This window comes from Colias eurytheme, chromosome 21 (genome assembly GCF_061535395.1).
Source record: "Colias eurytheme isolate Ceu_HAF_F1 chromosome 21, ilColEury1 Martin Lab GWU primary, whole genome shotgun sequence".
In the NCBI taxonomy this organism is placed as follows: Eukaryota; Metazoa; Arthropoda; class Insecta; order Lepidoptera; family Pieridae; genus Colias; species Colias eurytheme.
Window position 1 is genome coordinate 1,574,117 of NC_143000.1, and position 23,991 is coordinate 1,598,107.

A 23,991-nucleotide genomic window follows, 5' to 3' on the forward strand; every position below is an offset into this window, starting at 1 on the left:
ACCACCAAACAGTGTGACAATGAGCTTTTACTAAAACAGGCATAATTCTTTAACTTTAGGTATTTCTTGTATCGGTTTTTCGGTTAGATTCATTCCGATTCCCATTATGGCTGAATTAATATGTATAACAATCGCTTAGAATATTAGTTCATATTATATTCAATAGTATTGAGGTGTCATATTTATACGTTGTTCTAAACGCTTTGTTATGGTAAGATTGTGAGGAAATACTCAGCTTTTAATTGTTTGAATATGTGAATAGGGTATTAAAATAAAAGACAAGATATAATATTAACTACATTTATTTAATACTCATAATATATCATTCAGACTTTTCCTTTATGGACTTTCCTCGGAACCACAGCACTAAGTTCTTCAAAGACAAGATAACTGGGAACATGATGGGCAGAAACAGCGGTATGTAGATGGCGTACCTGGAGACAAATAAATTGTAATTTTAGTATTGTTTTTCATAACTTTACAGAAAAGAGGTTATTTATTTTTTCAGGTTATGTGATATCAACTGTTTTTAAATAAATGCACGTCTTGGGTTTCGATGAATAAAAATAAATATGACAAAATAATGTGTGAGGTATGATTAGGTTTATAATATAATGAATTTTAGAACTTTGTTCATTATTATTTATTACCATTGAGATAATATTAATATGGAGTCGATACCGCCTACACCACTTATGTTCCACTCAACATACGTCATGTGGCGTAACTGCACTCAGTCGCTTGCTCGCTCATTGGCGCGAACGTCACGCTCATTTTTTATTTGTTTTAAAGTGAAACGCATCAAATATGCCTACGTGTGTGTTACGATATTGCACAAATAATACAAATAATACGGAAAAGTGCAAAGGAATAACTTTTCAATCAGTAAGTAATTAGATAATAATTTTTAAAACTTAGTTAGAACAAAATTTTTGGCGGGCGACATTTTGCGTCATTTGTCATAGATTAAAAATTTAAGATATGACATTGGGCATGAAATAAGTGTTGTTAGTAATATTTGCTGGCGTATATTTTTATAGTATAAAATAATAATTTTACATATTTAGAAAAGCATAGACTGGTTGTTAATTGAAAAAAGGTGAAATCATGAAATATGAAAATCAATTACTTAATCACCAATTTTTTTTTTGTTAATTGATTTTAATCAATTTTAATTGATATTGTATATAAGCTACTGACTTGAACGTATAATTGAATTATTATTTATTTATCTGCACTAATATTATAAAGAGGAAAAATTTTGTTTGTTTGTTTGATTGTAATAAATAGGCTCATAAACTATTAGACCGATTTTGATGAAATTTGGCACAGACAATCTTTAGACCCTGAGAAAAAACATAGGCTACTTTTTATTGCGAAATATGTACCACGGGCGGAGCCGGGGCGGACCGCTAGTTCAGAGATTAATATTTTTTCTATTCAAGGTTTCCATGTCTGGGTCGTGAAGAAAGGGAAAAATGGGTAAAATTTGTCCAAAACAACCGCAGTGAAGAAACCTGGTTACCATCCGATAGAACTAGCATCTGTTCATTGCATTTTCGCGATGAGGATAAATATATCACAAAAGCGGGAAGGCGTATTCTAAAGAAGTCTGCTGTTCCTTGTATTGATGTTAGTAATAATAATAAAATTTTACGGATTTGTATAACAAATAAAATATTATTTTAGCCATCATTTTAGACATTATTTTAGACATTATTATTATTTTAGACATTATTATTATTATATTTATTTTAGCCGAAGGTGTGCTACAATAGTACTGGAACAATACAAGCAATTTCTGAGCCGGGAACATGTTCTGAGGATGATGAACTAAATATAAATAAACACAATTTTTACACGGCTTTTATTTTTTTTTTCTAAAAAAGGCTGAATTTGTAAGGAATGAAACTTCCCATAGCCCATATTGAACCTCCTCATCCTATATTATATGCCAGATATTGTTAGCCCCGCGTAGTAAAGTCAGTTTATATCTAAAATAAATATTAAGTAAGTACAAAGAAAATTTCAAGTCAACGTGCATGTAAGGAGTGGCACCCAATAAAATAGACAGAAAGAAACAAAGTGTCGCCTCTATAGCGGTGAGTCAGTGACATCGCATAATCTATGACTGTCTAGCCGTCATTCGCGCGCCCCGCGCCGCCATCTTGGCGCACAGATTTTGTTCGTGGTGTCTGCTCCATTATTAATATTATCTCAATGTTTATTACATAAAATTCGTCGAAAGCGTAAGAAAAAAATAATCACAACTCGAAGAATTCCTCATATTTATCGTAAAATAAAGTATTGAAACTGACACAATATACTCAGCACATGGCTGAGTGTCCAAAGGCGTGATAGGGAAAGGCAAAAGACGCGGGTTCAAATCCCGACTAGTGAATGAATTTTTCTATTCTTTAAGAAAATACTAATATTATAAATGTAAAAGTAACTGTGTCTGTCTGTCTGTTACTCAATCACGCCTAAACTACTGAATCAATTTGTATGAAATTTGGTATAAAGATATTTTGATACCTGAGAAAGGACATATGCTATTTTTTACCCCGGGACATAGGATAGGTTTTATCCCGGAAATCGCACAGGAACGGGTACTATGCGGGTTTTTGTTTGACTGCGCGGGCGAAGCCGCGGGTGGAAAGCTAGTATAATTATACTCACTTCTGATCGTCTGGGAAATACAACAACGCTAATAAACTGGGCTCCATGAACGCCGTCTCTGCCGCTAGGAACGCGTTTCGCGCGCTTTCGTACGCGCCTGACAGGTCACCGGCCGCCATTTGCTTTTTCGTTTCTTGAATATTATGTACTGCTGTGTTTATTGATGCACCCACTTCTTCGTTGATCACTATATTCGATATCTCACCTGGAAGAGAAAATAAAAGTATTTTGTTTTAATAAACAGATTGGTTTAGTTTGCACCTTGTATTTGACAAATTGTTTACATAAATGCAATGCAATTTTGTCAAAATCATTTAAATATTGTTATCATATTATTAACTTCAAGAGTGTTATTTTAGGCTTTTAGATATTTTTTATATAGATGAATGTATCTGAGAGAGAGGGGAGGAATAAAAAAAAACACACTATACCTTTATGTTAAGTTAAAATAAATACGAGATTTTAATTTGTAGTATTAATAATAATTAATATCTTCCCGAAAACACACCTAAAGTTGACCTAAGTATTATTTTTTCCGCGTTTTTCTTGTTCTCTTACCCAAAATTACATCTTCACATGAACCATATACACTGTAACACACAAAACTCGACTCCCACGCGGGGACACCGGGCGGGGTTGGACACAACTCACCCAGCAGCTTGGCGAGCGAGCGCAGGCTCCTCTGGGCGGAGGTGACGTGCTCGAGCGCGCGCACGCGCAGCAGGCTGCACACCTCCCACGCGGGGACACCGGGCGGGGTTGGACACAACTCACCCAGCAGCTTGGCGAGCGAGCGCAGGCTCCTCTGGGCGGAGGTGACGTGCTCGAGCGCGCGCACGCGCAGCAGGCTGCACACCTCCCACGCGGGGACACCGGGCGGGGTTGGACACAACTCACCCAGCAGCTTGGCGAGCGAGCGCAGGCTCCTCTGGGCGGAGGTGACGTGCTCGAGCGCGCGCACGCGCAGCAGGCTGCACACCTCCCACGCGCGGGGGGACACCGAGCGCAGTGGCTCTAGGTGCGCACCGGCAATTGCCTCCTGGAAAACAGTAAATAAATCGATAATAATAAAAGACGTGTGGCACTCGGGGACTGCCGCGGTAAAGCGTGCTATGCCTTCAAGCCACACCTCCGTGTCCGTCGGAGTGGGGAGCGTGAGGTTTTTTCGTTACGAAATTTCTGGATTCGGTCCCCGCGCACTCAAGGCCCGCGATAGAAGCTATGCAATAGCTTAAAAAAAAATTCGAAGATACCAAAATCATCTCCTTACTCCATGACGTAACGGTATTGCCATGATGCGACCTTGAAATTTCACTCTCAACGCGCTTAAAGAAGTTTCACTTCAAAAATTAGGTATGACGTTGTTTGTCCGCGGTGGACTCCTAAACTACTGAACCGAATTTAAATTTGACATGCTCTCCGTGTGCAATTTGATTTAACTTGAAATATAGGATAGGTTACATCTCAGTATTTAGTCGCAATATTATTTAATTGCAAATTAGGCTGTGTCTGCACGGAGATATTTCACCGCATGGCCTTTATTCTCGCGTATTTAATTCCGTAATCAAAATTATTCCTAGTACGCACTGCAAATAAAATTTCGCGCGCTATTTGTAAGTTGAATCAGTTTTTAACCGCGACACACGTGTAAAATAGATTGATCTTCTATATAGCTGTTGGACGACTGAGCGAAACTGTGCCGCGCGGTTTCACTCACGTGGCTCCACTCCTGTTGGTCTTAGGGTGATGATATAAAGCCTTCCTTGATAAATGGGCTATCCAACACCGAAATAATTTTTCAAATCGGACTAGTAGTTCTTGAGATTAGCGCGTTCGAACAAACAAACTCTTCAGCTTTATAATATGTATTAGTAAGTATAGATGATAATTAATTTCACTTACCTTATCAGTGATGCCGATAAGATTCCTCAACTGTGCCAGAAACGTCCCCATAACGAGCGGGACATTCGGGACGAACGGTTTGTCCCCGCACTCCTGCGCACCCAACACTACACCGCCCCATTTCGGGGACATAAACGCTTGTACGGGTGCGTTTACTTTCTTGTCTGAAATGTTTGATATATGTATAAGTTATGTAAAATGTGATGTATATAGGAGATTCATTATGCTCTTATTTATCAGAAAAAAATAAATAAAAATGTTTTACCAATCTATAAGAAAAAGCCAACTGTACATACTATTGGTAAAAATTTTAACTTACTATAATATATTTTAATTCTTGTCTAACTTTAATAATGCAATTTTATTCAAAATCAATAGTTTTAGTAGGAAAAAATATTAAAATTTCCTTATCATCATTGATATACCTACATCAAGAAACTAGACTCACAATCACGCTCAAGTCAAAACTCTGCCTACGCGAGTACTAGGCAGAGTTCTATAAGAAGCGATACAATCGACTTTGAACATTACAGCCATGAAATAAGGTGTTAATTTCAATGAATATTTTATATTATGCCAATCGGACATTTTTTACCATTTAAAAGGCGTGAGTCCAATTATTTATACTACGTTAATGCTTACTAAATGTACCCCATAATTATTAATGCAAATGACTGTTTCTTAACATTGAGAAAAATTGGTTGTTTGTAAAGTCGGTTTACTGACGATAGTTGAACGTGACAACGGCCGATTGTGCTTCTTTGTCGCTCGTTCCGCGCTCTCGCTTGCACTTCAAGCCTTACATGGAACGCCTCATAGCGAGGTAACGCCGCATGAGTCATGTTTTTACGTGCGTGCAGCCGGCTCTATCGAATTATAAGACGTTGTCACGTCAAAAATTAAATCATATCAAATCAATCATTATTTTCTAGTTATATAAATAAAGTGATCAAGTGGTTTTCTATAATAACACAGAAGAAAAACTCACTATCAGCATCATATATAACAACGGGAGCGATCTCACAGGGCACTATATACAGGGCCAGGTTAATGGCGGGCAGATCGGACACATGTGTCGCCGCCCTTTCTTCTAATCTCGTCATGAGAAGGTGGAGTCGATCGTGACGGATAGCGTGGTGGTAGCCGAGGGGCGTGTTGTCCATTATCTGGGAAAGAGATAAATAAATAAAAAAATGTATGTGTGTACTAGAGTACACACGTAAGAAGTGAAACTTCTTTATGACCTTAAAATGTCACGAGTATGGCGTAACGCAAAAATGTCACGCGTACGGCATAACGCAAAAATGTCACGCGTGCGGCGTAACGCAAAAATGTTACACTAAATTTTTGTCCAACCCCGATAAAGAAGTTTCACTTCAATAAATAAATCTTTGTGTTCAAATGTGGTTCACAAGTTATTATTTTGTGGAAAAGTACAGCACATTCGCCAGTTATACTGGCATGCAAACATAATTTCACAGCTCCGCAAAATCAGAAAAAAAATTATTACATAAACATTACATAGATATTATAGTTAAGTTCAAATACTTATTTATTACACACAAACGAACGATTACACACACGAACAACAAAGAATAACATACATGTCGAGAGAAGAGAAATTCATTCAAAAGACACAACAACAGGAGAATTAAACTTTTAAACTCAAGCGTAGAGGGATTGAGAATTATTGACAGCGGATTTAGCTAGCAACTTTGAGGGCTTATTAAAAAAATATCATAAAAACATTAGGGCTTAGAAGAAGTTAACTATTATTTTTCTGTTAAAAATCAATCATTTATGATCAATAATCAAGGGAAAAACATGCGACAGCGTTGTGTGGAGATTCTGAACGCATTTTCTCGGAAATTACTGTAATTACACACCTAATTTTAGGAGACATAGGTATGATACTTTGTTTCATACTAAATAATAATAAAAATTACCTTCTTTGGTTGAAAGTCGAAATCCAGCAAATAGAGCCATTGCGACTTGAGAGTGAAATTATGCAGCTCACTCAATTCGTCGACGAATGAACCAATATAGTCTATAATTAAAAAAAAAATATTATTAAAGAATGAAGAAGAAAGAAAGAGATCTAGATACTTCATGATAACATGACATGTATATGTCATGTTATACTTCTTTCTTATCTGAAGTTTTGTAAAAAAATTAAACTCTAGAAATTATTGTATTGTCATAGATTGTGGATAAGTGTACAAAGTTTGAATTAAATCTGTCCCTTTAAAATGGGTCAAAAATGAGTCTTTAGGAGTCGGTAACATACAAACGTATCGGTTATATACAAATATACAGGTGAAGCTAATAAAAGCGTTTTATAAAAGAGCCATTTCGCAGAGTTAACTGTATAAAATTCGCTTACCCTCCACAGCCGCCGCGGCATCGAAGTCCACGGCCATCTTGCCCGGCTCCGGGTGCACAACCGACAGCACCACGTGGTACCCCTTGCCCCCCGGGAATCGAACCTGGCGAGCACGATCCCCGGCCTCCGAACGAGCTCCGTATAACGCACTTGGTTCAAACACCCACTGGGTTAGCGCTTTAATGAGCGTGCTTGCCGCTGTCATAATCATAATCATTTATTCACAAGAAAAAACAAAATTAAATACATAGTACCATTATCTTAATTAATGAAACATTCAAAATACAAGGACATTATAATATTCATTAAACCTGATGATTAATAAAGATAATATGAACTGCAGGCCTACACTAAGGCAGCTTGCCTGCAACCCTTCCTGATATCAAATAAGGTAAGTACCCATTATAATATAATACTAGTTTCCGCCCGCGTAGTCAAAGAAAAACCCGCATGGTCCCGTTCCCGTGGGATTTCCGTGATTAACAATTATCTGATATTATCAATTACACAAACTATTTATACATAAAGTGTAAAGTTTTATTGCTATGGAAGAATAGAAAAGTACGATTTTGATAGACTGTAAAAATCCTCCCCTCCTCACTAACCGTACTTGTAACAATTACGTAGCGATTACTTAAAATATTAAATTACAAATTTTAAAAACTATCTAAAAATGCCCCAAATTTTCCATACCTCTAGCATCCCTAAAGAAGGCCACCCTCTCTGACCCCACCCAGACCTCTTCGAAAAGCGGCGTCCGCTGCACCACATAGAAGGTGTTATGTTTCTTCAGGTCTACTATGGTGCTGATCTCTTCGACAGCTTCTGTTTCTTCTGCAACTGTGTCGAGCGTGCTGCGCAGTTTTTCCGGCAGTACGTGCTTGGTGATTTTCAGTTTAATCACGTCTGGAAAATATATGTACTGATTAAGAATTAGAGATGAAACGGTACCGGATACTAATAAGAATGTGTTCGTAAACTTAAATACTAGAAAAATAGTTTTATCTGTATTTTACGTAATATACCTATGTACATTGAAGACGTCTATACTCCGTAAATTTAGTGTTGTAGTGGAGTATTTGTTTGTATTTGTTTGTATTTGTATACGGAGTATTTGTTTGCTTGCTAATCCTGATGAAGTAGTTTATGGAAAAGATTTCTGTCTATCATATTTACAATGAATACCAACATTTTTAGTACTCTATTAACCAGCGTCAATTCTACGCGTTTATTTAGTTCTTCTTTCGAATTCTTACCCGACTTCTCAAAGTCCTTCTCAATTCGAGCAGCTACATCATTTGCTGTCCGCTCATCATTCGCTAGAACCACCAGCTCTGTGGTGATGAAGTGTGAATCCGTGTCGAAGCTGCTGATCTTATCGTAGGGCAGTGCAACTCTGAAAATTGAGAATTAAATTACCGGAAGAAGTATTTTTTTAGGTTTTTTTGAAAAAGCGGTGCGAGACTGTTAGAATATGAAATTTTTCCCTTCATGACTATTTCTTTATGCTGAAATCTAAAATCCGTTTTCTTTTTAGACAAATTTAGACGGGCCTTTTAAAAAAATTGTCGAATGGTCTCTCAGTAATTTTCAATTTTTTAAATCGAGATAGACGTTAAAATGATAATGTGAAATTAAAGCAAAATCTTAATTATTATATTTTTTATACTATCTAGCTGTTAAATATTTAAGTAAAAAGTCATTTTACATTCAAAATGGCCGAACTGTCACCGCCCACAGGAAACGTAATTGCGCGCCAAAACCGAATTGACATTTGCATCGCCCTTGAACGTTTCCGCGTAATGTCAAACGCATCACAGGGCTCGATAACCCAGTGACATAATATTGCCATTACACAATATCTGATTGTAAACAATAATACGCAAACATAGATAACTGTATACATCGATGCAAGCACGTAGACATGGTGCGAACTTGGGTATTTTCCCTTTTTTACAAGACCATGTCCGTCATTTTAATATCAAGCCGTAAATATTATCTGTAGCTGAAACGTAATCAACTCCAAATTTGCATTTTAGCTAATTTGTTAATTTGATAACATTTTAATTACTGTAATGTTTAATTTTCTGTCACTTTTTATCTTTGGATGAAGATTGAAATGTCTAGTTGAAGAGAAGATTATTGTATTACGTATAAGGATTCATGTGATGAGGACTTCTTCCTTATTATCTATACTAATATTATCTGAAGAGTTTGTTTGTTTGTTTCGACGCGCTAATCTCGGTCCGATTTGAAAAATTCTTCCGGTGTTAGATAGCTCATTTATTAAGGAAGATTATAGGCTATATTATATCATCACGCTACGACCAACAGGAGTGGAGCCACGGGGGTGAAACCGCGCGGAGCAGCTAGTATAATATATAGCAAAGGAACAAACACAGTGTTTTATTTGTGTTAACTGTTGGGATGTAAGGGAGCATAATAACACCTCAGTGCTCCAATAGTCAACCTCACCTTCCCGCGGTGCATCCTGTTGTACAACGGACGAGGCTCTGACGACCGACTGATGGCGGTATAACCATCCAAATCAGCATAACAAAATCTAACAGGACAGCAATGGGCAGCAGCATTGCTGTTTCGAAATGTTATGCACTGCGGTCGCCAACCCGCATGCCCAGCGTGGCGACTATGGGTATTTACCAATTATGGCAAGCTATTCCCAACCACGGCCCCCAGTTCCCGGTAGTTCTACTATTCCCGGCCACGGCGGCGGTCGTGGTAACGGTAGAACAGGGGGTGCGAAGAATCCCCGGGTTATGGTAGGCCGCCAAATCCAACTGACCCTTGCAACGTATAACGGACGCACGCTACGGCTCGATGAACACCTTGTGCAGCTCGAAGAGGAGTTAAGTAATATAAAATGGCATATTCTTGGGTTATGCGAAGTCCGAAGAGAGGGAGAGGACACCATAACTCTTGAATCGGGACATATCATGTACTTTAGAGAAGGAGACCGCCCTTCTGAAGGTGGTGTTGGGTTTCTGGTCAACAAAGTCCTCTGTTCCAACATTGTAGAAGTCGCAAGTGTGTCGCCCAGGGTTGCGTACCTCATACTTAAGATCTCTAAGAGGTATAGCCTTAAGGTGATCCAGGTTTACGCACCAACTTCGGCACACTCTGACGAAGATGTAGAAAAAATATACGAAGATATATCTAAAGCCTTACATTACACCAAAAAGGCACACTACAATGTTGTGATGGGGGACTTCAACGCTAAAGTGGGAACGCAAAGTTGCAGCGAATCGGCGATAGGACCGCACGGTTTTGGAGTCAGAAACCAGAGGGGTCATATGCTGGTCAACTTCCTCGAAAAAGAGGGACTGTATTTGATGAACTCTTTCTTCAAGAAACAGCCCCAAAGGAAGTGGACCTGGCAAAGCCCTGATGGTAGGACCCGTAATGAGATTGACTTTATCATTACGGACAAAAAACGCATATTCAGAGATGTCTCAGTGATCACAAGGTTTAATACGGGCAGTGATCACCGTTATCTTAGAGGCACTCTGAATATCAATTGCAAGTTAGAACGAAACCGATTGATAAGGTCAATACTCCGGCCCAGTTCACTTCAAACCCTTCTTGAATCTGAAACTTTTCAGTTGAAATTACAAAATAGATTCGCCTCCTTAGAACCCACAAATGACGTTGATCAAAAACTCCAACAAGTCATTGATATTCTCAGGGATGAAGGTAAAGGGTTGTTCAAAATAAAATCTACCGGTAAAAGGTCTAAACTTTCGCGGGAGACCCTGGCTTTGATGGACGACCGACGCGATAACCCACAATCAGCTTTGCCAGCCCAAAGGCTATTAAACAAAAGGATATCCACGATGGTTCGGCGCGACCTTAGATCCTATAATACTCTTGCAGTTGAAAAAGCAATTGAGCAAAATCGCGGATCGAAAGTGTTCGCGCAAAACCTAGATAGATCTTCACTGACAAAGCTGACAACATCTACGGGGAGCGTCTTGACATCGAGGCCGGAGATTCTCGCGGAGGTTGAAGACTTTTACAGCCGCTTGTACACTTCACACAAACCTAAGCCAGCACCATCCAATAAAGACCCCAGAGCTACCTTAACTCGCCATTACACCGATGAGCTTCCCGAAATCAGCCTAGACGAATTGGAGTTGGCCCTGAGGCAACTTAAAAACGGAAAAGCCCCTGGAGATGACGGAGTAACTACGGAGCTTATCAGAGCAGGTGGAGCTCCTGTCCTAAAACAACTAAGAGACCTGTTTAATTCTGTCCTCTTCACTGGGAGAACTCCGAAGGCGTGGAGCGAAAGTGTCGTGGTGCTGTTCTTTAAAAAGGGGGACAAAACCCTCTTAAAGAACTACAGGCCCATATCACTTTTGAGCCACGCCTATAAATTGTTCTCAAGGGTCATCACCAACCGTCTCGCACGAAGACTCGATGAGTTTCAACCTCCGGAACAGGCCGGGTTTCGCAGTGGATTCAGTACCATAGACCACATCTACACAGTGAGGCAGATTGTACAGAAAACAGAAGAGTACAATCAGCCCCTGTGCATTGCTTTTGTGGATTATGAGAAAGCTTTCGACTGCATCGAGACGTGGTCTGTCTGGAGTCCTTGCAGCGCTGCCAGGTAGACTGCAGATATATCGAGGTGCTGAGATCTCTGTACAATGCCGCAACCATGTCCGTCCAAATCCAGAACCAGTGTACCAAACGCATCCATCTACGGCGAGGCGTGAGACAAGGCGATGTAATCTCGCCGAAATTGTTCACAAACGCGTTAGAGGATATGTTTGGGACACTGGATTGGAAAGGACGAGGCATCAATATCAATGGCCAGTACATCTCACACTTGCGATTTGCCGATGACATAGTCATTATGGCTAAATCGCTGCAGGAACTCAAGCAGATGCTGAACGAACTAGCCGAATCCTCCCTACGCATCGGTCTCCGCATGAACTCAGATAAAACGAAGATCATGGTCAACAATCATGTTTTACCGGAGCCGATCATAATAAATGGAGTCTCCCTAGAAATTGTTCAAGAGTATGTATACCTAGGGCAAATGCTCCAACTAGGTAAGAACAATTTCGACGGTGAGATCAACAGGCGGATTCGGCTGGGTTGGGCGGCTTTTGGAAAACTCCGTCGAGTCTTCGCGTCGTCACTACCACAATGCCTCAAGACAAAAGTATTTAATCAGTGCGTCCTACCAGTCATGACCTACGGAGCCGAGACGTGGACACTGACAGTACGACTGGTCCACCAACTTAAAGTCGCTCAGCGTGCTATGGAGAGAGCTATGCTCGGTATTTCTCTGAGGGACCAAGTCCGGAACGAAGTAATTCGCCAGAGAACGAAAGTTACCGACATAGCTCAACGGATTAGCATGCTGAAGTGGCAGTGGGCCGGTCATATGTGCCGCAGAACGGACAACCGCTGGGGCACACATGTACTAGAGTGGAGACCGCGGCTCGGCAAACGTAGCGTAGGACGCCCTGCTACAAGGTGGAGTGACGACATCCGCAGGGTTGCTGGGCATAACTGGCGTCAACGAGCGAATGACCGGGCTCAATGGCGTGCCATGACTGAGGCCTATGTCCAGCAGTGGACAAACATAGGCTGTTAATGATGAACTGTTGGTAAATAAAGAACTTAAGTAAAGAATGAGTTATTAAATGGACAGAGTAGGTACGTACGCCCATGGCAGTTTGAATAAATATGCAAAAAATGCATCTTTTCCTTCGTACAGTGATTATTTCGTGTGCTTAGAACATATAGGTCTTGAGTTCGAATCCTGGTGGGAACCAATCCATGTTTACTGGCAAATAAATGAATTTAATTTAATTTCAACGAAAAAAACGATTAATGTCTCGATCTGGCAGGAGACAGAAGTCCGATCATCTACTTACCTACCCGTAAAGAAAAATTTATTAAATGTGGAATCACTACATAGTATAAAACAAAGTCGCTTTCTCTGTCCCTTAAAGGGACATAGGTCCTTTTGTAGGCTTAAATAAAATAGATAATAAATAGAGTGATTCAAGAGGAAGGTTAAGTATATATTTTATTGGGTTTTAGACAAAGCGGGCGATAAGCTAGTAATGTATAAAGTAATAAATTACCTGAAAACTTCGGTCGTCTTCCACCATAAAGGCACTCCAATTATGATCAGCACACCAACGAATGATGCACTGGCCCACATTCGACTCCATTCTGTAAATTATAAAAATATGATAGTATACTACCTACTTAAAAATGTATTTCAGTGCTGATAAAATAGCTGAGATGTTCTAAGTCTTCTTAATCTATTTTCTGTAGCTTGGTAAAGTGTAGGTGGAGGAATTAAAATAATACCCATAAAAATCTATATATTTTTGCTTCTCTTGCCGCGGAATATTGTGTTAGAAAGAATTTTAGAAACTTTTTTATCAATTATCCTACTAAATTGTTGTTTCGTTTGATTTGTAATGTACCTCTTAAATCAAAACTTCATCAATTTTTTTTCGACATTTACCCTGTCTTTAAGCATAACACGAAACAGACCTTCATCATCCTTATTTTTGTTTATTCTGCTATAAAAATGCCATCGTCTATCGTACTACATCAATAAGATCAATCTAACCGTTGTTCCTCAGAAGTGATAATTACTAACCTCATATCCAGGTCATACATTCCGATGCTAGATAAAGTTGAATGAAGCTGTTCTCAGGCGCCTGGCATGAATATCTGTCTGTGTAGATATGTACTAATTTATTGATATTACCTGACTGCGAAAGGAGGGTTATGTTTTTCGAGTGTATGTATGAGTATGTATATTTCTTTAGCACGCCCTACAGCCCAAACCGCTGGATGGAAGTCATATAACGCAGTACGCACGCTGTCCAAGTGCGGGTTAAAAATGTGTTAGCTCCTAGCACAGATAATATTATAACCCCTTGACCACCGAGCGGCCCAAAGAAACCGCGACACAAAAGATTCCCTCAGCCCCCGGAATCACAGACACAATATATCTGTGATTCCGGGGGCTGAGGGAATAATAGGTACTATAGCAGTCCCTAGTAAATATTGTACATGAGTCACATGCACTATCTTTGCGTCTTTATTGTACGTATTTACATGAAAATGACATGTTTCCTTGCGTAAATACTGCAATCTGTGACGCTGCAACGCAAGATCCATTTAATGCAAATAACGATCGCCACACCCACGAACAACAATGCTATTTTATTGCTCGTTAATAAAAGTTAGTTTGTCCCGGTTGTACCCGGGATAAGAATAAAACTACGTTATTCCTACACAATTACATTTTATGGAATGAAATATGATCGATATTTATACATTTTTGTGTCTATTGGAATTTGGAAGGTTTTCGGAAGACGGGCGGTTGTAAACTATTTTTATACTTATTTTCAGATTTAGGGGTGTAAAATAGACAATAGTCTCTTAACGTACTAGAGGTCCGCCCCGGCTTCGCCCGCGCAGTCAAAGAAAAACCCGCATAGTTCCCGTTCCCGTGGGATTTCCGGGAATGCATCATTTTCCCGGGATAAAAAGTAGCCTATGTCCTTTCTCGGGTATCAAAATATCTCCATACCAAATTTCATGCAAATTGGTTCAGTAGTTTAGGCGTGATTGAGTAACAGACAGACAGACAGAGTTACTTTCGCATTTATAATATTAGTATGGATGTCAAAATCTGGATACAAATAAAATGTCCTCTTTCTAAAACAACCATGTTTTATTTTATGAAACATAGAATTTAATTTTCATTATTCCCTTAAATATTGTATGAAATGCTATCTATAGTAGGTACATACATTAGGTATAATATGTTTGTTGTTTGTAATAAAAGGATTATTTCAAAATAAATAACCCGTGTTTAATAGATTATATTTTCCATATTATATTCACGAACTCAAGATCATTAACCCACATCCAAGTCTCCTATTCGCATACCATAAAACAAATTACTTACTACTAATGCTATACAGAGTGATCTAATTTCTTCTACGACAGTTATTTGAATCTATGTATATTGATTTTCGTCAATGGCAGCAGTAATCAAATACACGAGCTTATAAATTTGACACCATATAACAAGGAATGTTGATTCAAGGGTCGTGGTGTCAAACGGCAGGCTTCTCAATTGAGACCAATGCAATAGATACATAATTTTTACTACGCAGATGTTACTGATATCTTAGAATTACTATATCTAGTATTATATTGTCTGTGGTATTACTGCGTCGTAAAATGCTATTCACTACGTAGTATAAAACAGAGGCGGCTCGCCCTAAGGAGCGCTGGTGCAGTGAACTCCCATAAATAATTATAATAAAATCATACTCCTTAATTTAATTATTAACATTAATTATTACTATTTAAAATCAATCGTAATCTTTAAAACTACTGTTAATACCAATGAATATATCCATCATTCCATCATCCCATACACCTGTATAATACCTACTGTATTATGTAACGCGCGAAGCGGAGCGCTCACGATTGCGCTCCAATGAAAAAAGATTTAGTACATTTCCTAATACGAAATCCAATAGGAGTGAAAGAGAGGGTTTTGCCAGAGCCCTGCGCGTGAAACAAAAGATTTTCTATGGAAAAGTAGCAAAATTCGGAGCGCCGCACCCGCAAACGTTGCCGGTTCGTTTTTACCGCCCGGCAGGACAGCGATTGCGCGCGATGTTGCCAGTTACCACTTCTATAATATAAACAAACACTCGAGTCAACTTCAATGCACGCTCGCGATTCATGCAATTTTCTAATTAAAATTATAAAATACGTGTTGAAATAGCCTGTAGTTATCAGTATTACTTGTGAGTGTTAAAATGAACAATAATTAGAATGTGGCGTTCATTAAAAAGTGTGATAAAACGTTACAAATTCGGTATTCGGTAACAAATTCGAATGTAAAGCTAAGGGACCGCTACGGCCTGAACGCAAAAATGTACGACAAAAACGAAAACATATACGTGTGTTTAAATCTGAACAATATGTGAAAACACCGTGGTTGTGATCAACAAACTATTTTGTTTTCCGTGTCTTTTATTTAAAGCGGGCGCGGCCGGCGGAGGTGAGAGTGCTTGGACTGAAACGGGCGTTGACGACTTAGCTCATCTTTCAATCAAGATGAAAAAACATTCACAATCTCGGTACCATTTGTTGAATGAACTGCAATTGGCGTCTATCGGTCTTGTCGCTTTAAGTTATAGATATTTTTGCACACCTAAAAGAAAGACGTATCACGTATGCATTTTCTTTATAAGTAATTTTTTGATAAATTGTACTGCTTTACACCATGTATTTTCAGTGTTTTATTTCAAGTGAACACCCATAAAATTTTGTCACGAGCCGCCTCTGGTATAAAACAAAGTCGCTTACTCTGTCCCTATGCCCCTCTGTATGCTTAAATCTTTGCAACTACGCAACCTATTTTGATGCGGTTTTTTTTTATTAGATAGAGTGATTCAAGAGGAAGATTTTAGTATATGATTTATTAGGTTTTAGACAAAGCGGACGAAGCCGCGACATGATTTGAAAAGAGCAACTACGGAGTGTCTTTCTTGTTCTTCTCCGTAGAAACTGCTTTCCGAATCGGTGGTTTATAAAATGGTAAAACTAATGATTCAAAAGTACTACATAGATAAAATCTAATTGAATAAATAAATGTTTTAGTTTGAAATGCTATTTAATTATAAAATGGTATAAATGTAAATTAGTTTTTTATTTACAACGTTTTGTGGTTATGGTAATATGTTGCACTTTGGCAGTATGACTTCGTAGAAATTGTAATAGAAATGAAAATATTAAATTGACTTGTTTTAAGGTTGCATCACATTACATCATTGTCAACATACATACTACATATACATAAAATTCTAGTGTAATGTGTAGGTAATCGTGTATGTAATTAAACACCTCCGTAAAACCGGAGTTATTTTTAAGTTTTTTTTTGTTTATTTAGTAGGTTATAAGTAGCTGGCAGAACAACGTTTGATGTATCTATCGGTCAATTAAGGAAAGCTGGCATGTTCACAGTACTCACACTTATGCAATTTCACTTACAGTATGTTCAAAAATAAATGCGACTCTAGTTTCATTTTAGACTTGAATTGTAAAATGGGTGCGTTGTAGACAAATATATGCAAATATAATAATTATGAAAGCTCTCATAATTTACCTGTAAAATTATAATTTAAAAGTAAATCAATTGATGAAGTTAATTATTTATTCTAATAATAATCAATTGGATAAAAGTATTAATAATTATTCAATTATCAAATAATAATTAAAATTCAGCCATAAAAACAATACAAATAACACGTGCGCTCACTCCCAACACACGGATGGTTGTTTTGATAATGATTTAAATAACGGACGTCTTCTGCAGTTGCGGAGCAGTCTTGTCCTGACTTTGGTCGAGTAAAGATATCTAAGAAATATTATATTTGTAGTAAGTACGTAATACCTACCAATACGCGTTAACAAATATGTGTTACATATTTATTGTATAATTTTCACACTATTGGTTTTAAACTCAAACTCAAACATTTATACAATTAGACTTCTTCTAGAAGCACTTTTGAATCGTCATAACAGTTGACAAGTTTTAACATTTACCACCAATTCAGAAAGCAGTATCTATAGAGAAGAAGAAGAATCTATTTAATCATAATCGTAATCTTCTACTTCACTGAAACTTTCATCGCTCGAAGAACTCGCCGTCGGAATTTCTTAATGTTATTATAAATGAGTCAGTGTAATTATATACTTTTGGTTCTAATTGAATATATTTTTCCTCATGTTCTCGCGTCTTTCTCCAAACGTCACTAAACATATCCAGACTAATAGCATTTGCTTCCTTTCTAAATAATTCTTCCACAGTTTTCAAGTTAAAGTTCACATTTTGTGATGCTACTTTCCCTTTAATTATGCCCCATAGTAACTCTATTGGGTTGAGTTCTGGATGGTATGGTGGAAGGCGCAATACACTATGTCCATGATCTTTGAGGATTGCATCAAGTAGGTTAAAATTGTGTATAGTTTGGCTTATTTTTTTTAATAATGTGATAACTCTGATTATTAATTAGTAATTTGATTTTTGAAAAAAAAAATGCCGATTTTAGTCAAAATTTATATTTTTCTAACAAGATCCTTATCATCCAAATTTCCACCTTGGTGAGAAAAATTGACATTTCTAATGAAAATGAACAAAAAATTAAATGATTTTATTAAATACTGTAAAATAGTCTATAATTCTTCCATTTACTGTATCAAAAAATTCTTCATAGATTTTTAGATATTCGTACTACACCAATTACATCACCCTGTATTTATAAACAATTGCAAAATATGACACATACATAGGCCGGGAGATACTGACACAAAATTTCGGGTCATTTGTAACAGAATGGCGGTTCTACAGAGGTCTTATTACGCAATGACTAAAAGAAAAATGATGGTCAGAACGCTGGTACCGGCGGACTAGTCGCGTGGGCGTTAGTCGAACTCGTCGGATAAATAGCGAAAGTCAAACGATTTGTAACACAAAAATTTTAGAATTTACCGATAGCCCATAAAAAAGATGTAGGCGGTAGTGTCATGCCATACTTTTCCGGTGTAACTTACAGCCCCCCATACTGACGCGATGCGTTGATTTAAAAAAAAAACAATTCAACCATTTGTACCAGGCTAACTTTTGCACAGGTAATCATCATCGTGCAGACATTTACGAAAATCGCCATGCCATACTTTTCGGACGATTCCAAATGGCCACCATACCGCCGAAAATCTGCAAAAAAAAATTTTTTTTTCGCCAAACAATTTGTACCAGTATTTGGATTTTTGGAGAGTATTTGATAAAATGTGACCATTATTATATTTGTCATACTTCTAGTACTTAGGGGGAAAAAGTGCTGCCATACTTGAAAAATTAATTTATTCGTCACGTTTCAAAAATACGACTGTACAATACGTAAAATAATTTTTTACAGTATGGGATCATTATATTCTGTTTGTTTGTATACAATTCTACCTAGAAAAAAATATCGCAGATTGCAAACATGGGGCGGATGATTGTAAGACTTAAGCCAAGACGTAAAAAAAAATGAAAAGAATTGGCGATTTATGAAAGTATATGATGCAACGTGACCATTATTAAATTTGCCATACTTTTAATAGAGGGAAAAATTAGTGCCATACTGCTACAAATCGTTCAAACTACGAATAAAATCTTACAATAAGAAAAAATCTTATACACATTCGCCACCTCCCACAGGTATGGAATTATCACACTTCTATTTATAATCATTCAGGAGTTGTTGAAAAAAAAATGTAGGGTGGTACAAATCGTTTGGCGAGAAAAAAAAATCAAAAATTTGCAGATTTTCCGCGGTATGGCGACCATTTGGAATCGTCCGAAAAGTATGGCATGGCGATTTTAGTAAATGGCTGCACGACGATGGTTACCTGTGCAAAAGTTAGCCCGGTACAAATGGTTGAATTGTTTTTTTTTAATCAACGCATTCACGTCGGTATGGCGGACTGTAAGTCACATCGTAAAAGTATGGCATGACACTACCGCCTACATCTTTTTTAAGGGCTATCGTGTATCTGTGTGCGTTTATTTGTGTTAGAAATCGTTGGACTTTCGCTATTTATCCGACGAGTGTGACTAACGCCCACGCGACTAGTCCGCCGGTACCAGCGTTCTGACCATCATTTTTCTTTTTGTCATTGCGTACTAAGACCCCTCTAGACCGCCATCCTGTTACAAATGACCCGAAATTTTGTGTCAGTATCTCCCGGCCTAACATGTGCAATGTGTAAATGTGTTGACGTTCCAGCTCTTCTTAATATACCTATACTTGTAAGAATTTAATAGCATTAAGGTGAAATGGGACCCAAAACAGACGTTTCGAGCGCACGGAGAATCAATTTTTTTCTTCATAGACTACCAATTTGAATTTTTTTATTTATCGATTTATTTAATTATAGAGTTTGCTTAGTGACGTTTGGAAACCGAAACACAATTGACAAAATTTGCCTCGATAGAAAAACGTTGTGAAGTTGCCTAAAAATTAAACAGAGAATCATTTGCTTTTGGACAATAGTAAAGTAATATCAATGAAACTTTACCCACATGGGCACCATTGAATTTTTGAGGGACGTATGGGATTAGATTTATGCATATTTTCTATATTTGACAGCCTCTTAATCGCAAGTACAATTATTATCAATTGAACATTTTTTGTTTTTGTTGTTTATTGTCCTACAAATGTGTTTAATGTTTTTGTTAGCAATTTGCCGCTTCGACGACTCTGATAAGCATTGCTCATTAGTAGACATCGGATTATATGCATTTGCATATTTGCATATGCAAATGCATAAAACTCTCTAATTACGGCGTTAGTGCATATTTTAGCCTTTTTCCCCAATCGTGCATATTTCGTTAAGTAGCGGGAGTTTTGATTGGTCGACTAACCTTTAGTAGCCAATCAGAACGCTCAGCGAGTAAACAAACCCTATTTTGGCATGGTAAAATGGCAAAAAATTACAAAATGGGCTCCATTTTAAGTAAATTTTGAGCCATTCAAAATAGGGCTAGATTACCCTTTTGGGGCTAAAAACTTAAAACACGGGTTGAATTCCAAAATAGGGCTAGATTTAGCCCGGAAAGGTCTAAGGTGGCAACACTGGGCTCGCGGGTGACAAACGTCACAAATTTGCGCTCGAAAATTTGGTAAAAATGCTTAATTGTATATTGGCACAAAAACTATACTTAATTTCAAGAAAATTTCAATGTTTTGTACAATCTTTGATTTAAATATATAAAAATAATAAAGGTTTTTTGATTTTTTATTGTGCATATTTTAGGCATATCAGTCGTTTTTAGTGCATATTTCGGCCTTTTTTAGTGCATATTTGCATGCATATTTTGGCATTTTGTTAGTGCATATAATCCGATGTCTACTCATTAGCAATAGGTCCATTGACCAAAGTATCAATTATTATAGTTGCGTTATCATGGTTTGTCTGTGTTTCCGCTTTCCGCTTAACACATAATATATTCCATAGCTTTTTGGTCGAATTGGATTACATTACTGGACCGATTTTGAGGATGTTTTCATAATTAGATTAATTAAATAATTTCTGAATGACATCCAAGTGCGAGCGGTTGGTAACGAATCATGATATTTTGACCATAAATTTTTTAAACATAAAATCGATTGCGCAATTGAAAGTTCTATCAATATAATAAAAAATGGTGGGACCAAAGGCCACCCTTATCGAACCATAAAAAATCACGTTCAACATTATCTTATGTTTATTGTAATTTATATGGTTTCTCTATGAAGGACAGATATGGTAAATACTAAATTGGCAAGTAGCAAAAACATGATTATTCTGTTATCACAAAAAATAAAAAAAACTATAATAAATCTTTAATTGCTGAGGCTGTATCCGTTTAGTGTTTACTAATCTTAATCTTAAGAAATATAGTTTACTAGAGGTCCGCCCCGGCTTCGCCCGTGGTACATATTTCGCAATAAAAGGTAGCCTATGTCCTTTCTCGGGTATCAAAATATCTCCATACAAAATTTCATGCAAATAGGTTCAATAGTTTAGGCGTGATTGAGTAACAGACAGACAGAGTTACTTTCGCATTTATAATATTAGTATGGATTTGATGAGCTTATTAATTCGGTATGAACCCGTGTTAAATTATGGGGTCTTTATTTTATTGTCTATTTTTTTTTCATATCATCAGGAGACTTGAGTCCTTTTTGAATTTTATACATAGTAATTTCATTAAAATTTAATGCATGTCTTTTAATTAACTTTTTGTATGGGATAATAAAATCACGCGAAAGACACGAAAATAAATTTACAGTAGGGTTATCGCATATGTGCATATTAATAAAAAAAGAGCACAAATAAATATACACACATAGGGTCATATGGTCAGTGTCAGACAAATTAAACAATGCACATGTATTGAAATATTTTACATATTATACATAATATATAGTACTAGCTTACCGCCCGCGGCTTCGCCCGCTTTGTCTAAAACCTAATAAATTATATACGAAAACCTTCCCCTTGAATCACTTTATCTATTAAAAAAAAACCGCATCAAAATCCGATGCGTAGTTTTAAAGATTTAAGCATACATAGGGACATAGGGACAGAGAAAGTGACTTTGTTTTATACTATGTAGTGATGTTAGAGTTACTTGTAACACTTAAGCTACATAACAGTTTACATTCAGGTTCAGGTAGCTAGGCTACTAGTTATTATTCTGTGGTTCAGGCACACCCCGGACACTCCATACAAAATTATCGTTTTGACAGTCACACTGTAGAGTGTGCAAATGTGTGTGTTAACGCTTTAGGGTTCGCACATTAATTGTGACTCGCGTTTTTCTGATGAAATACATCCGTAAACAGCACAATATCCACACAATATCTAACCATTTTCTACGAAAAACCATAATTACAAATCCAAAATAATAAAATGTCAATTTGAAATGTTGTTAATCTTCAAAAATGCGGGCCATCTATAGCCTGATCGTGCGGGGTGAGGTAAGTGTTTAATTTTGGCGGGAGGCGGAGAGTGTCCGTTCTGTAGGGTTTAGCTACTACATATTATGTATTCTGTGGTTCAGGTATAATAAAGTATAATACAATCAAGAAGCTTATATCTAATACACTGGAGAATTCAGTATGAACATTAACTTGTAACAAGAAAATATGACCTTGAATTACGCCTGTATGTTTTTTTATCCCTTTCACACCTCACTAACTACCTAGGTGTGATAAAAAAACATAAAGGCGTCATTCAACGTCATATTTTCTTGTAACAAGTTAATGTTCATACTGAAATCTCCAGTGTATTAGATATAGGTAAGCTTCTTGAATACAATACAGTCCACAGACTACAAAGACAGACTGATTATTATACAGATTATATAGAACTATATCTCAAATCTCAATTACATTGCAATGGAGCGGAAATCATATAAATACATTTTTTTTTTTTTTTTTTTTTTTTTTTTATGTCAGAGCAAGCAAAGGGGCAGGTGGGCCACCTGATGGTAAGTGGTCACCACCGCCCATAAACACTTACAACACTAGAAGTGTTGCAGGTGCTTTGCCGGCCTTTTAGGGACAAATAAGCTCTTTTCTTGAAGGCCCCAATGTCGTAGTTGTTCGGAAACACCGCAGGTGGTAAATCGTTCCACAGTTTCACCGTACGCGGAAGGAAGTTGCGGGTGAAGCGGACAGTGGTGGAGCGCCAACCATCCAGATGGTGCGGATGGAACAGATTTTTACGGCGTGTCGTCCGGTGGTGGAACTGTGCGGCTGGTAGTAGGTGGAATAATTCCTCAGAGCACTCCCCATAGTAGATTCTGTACAGTATACAGAGAGACGCAACGTCTCTTCGCACTGACAGAGGATCGAGCCTATCGGAAAGCCTACGGTCATCGACAATTCGAGCTGCTCGACGTTGGATGCGGTCAAGAGGAAGGAGTTGGTACTGTGGGGCTCCGGCCCAGAGATGAGAACAGTACTCCATATGCGGTCGCACCTGAGCCTTGTACAGCTGAAGTCGGTGGGCCGGCTTGAAGTACTGTCTCGATCTACTGAGCACACCAAGCTTTTTCGAGGCTAATTTAGCCTTCGCTTCCAAATGACTGCGGAATTGAACGTCACTCGAGATTTCAACTCCGAGGATTCCGATTTTCGGCGATATACTAAGGGGAGTACTCTTAAACCGAGGTTCTACGACAAATGGGGTCTTTTTAGCGGTGAACGCGCAAACCTGTGTCTTTTGGGGATTGAACTCGACAAGATTAAGTTCACCCCAATCCGAGACTTCTTGAAGAGAAGACTCGACTTCAGACACAAGTTTGTTTCGGCTCTCATTGAGGCTTTCCTTTGAAGTGTTTGCACGGCCGGGATAAAGAGCATCCCCCGTACTGTCGTCTGCATAGCAATGAATGTTAC

General features: G+C 37.8%; 1 protein-coding gene across 2 annotated transcripts in view; it reads right to left on the minus strand.

The window, feature by feature from the left end:
• Positions 1-286: 286 nt before the first annotated feature.
• PIG-S (phosphatidylinositol glycan anchor biosynthesis class S) overlaps positions 287-23,991 on the minus strand; it is a 70,158-nt gene continuing 46,453 nt past the window's right edge. For both annotated transcript variants that reach the window (XM_090114182.1, XM_090114183.1), the window contains exons 2-11: positions 13,090-13,180; positions 8,221-8,360; positions 7,658-7,870; positions 6,965-7,162; positions 6,528-6,628; positions 5,570-5,747; positions 4,582-4,745; positions 3,331-3,718; positions 2,680-2,884; positions 287-434 (exon numbers count right to left, since the gene is read on the minus strand). In XM_090114182.1, the coding sequence (XP_089970308.1) occupies positions 323-434; positions 2,680-2,884; positions 3,331-3,718; positions 4,582-4,745; positions 5,570-5,747; positions 6,528-6,628; positions 6,965-7,162; positions 7,658-7,870; positions 8,221-8,360; positions 13,090-13,180 (1,790 nt within the window). In that variant the 3' untranslated portion in view covers positions 287-322. The remainder of the gene's footprint in view (positions 435-2,679; positions 2,885-3,330; positions 3,719-4,581; positions 4,746-5,569; positions 5,748-6,527; positions 6,629-6,964; positions 7,163-7,657; positions 7,871-8,220; positions 8,361-13,089; positions 13,181-23,991) is intronic.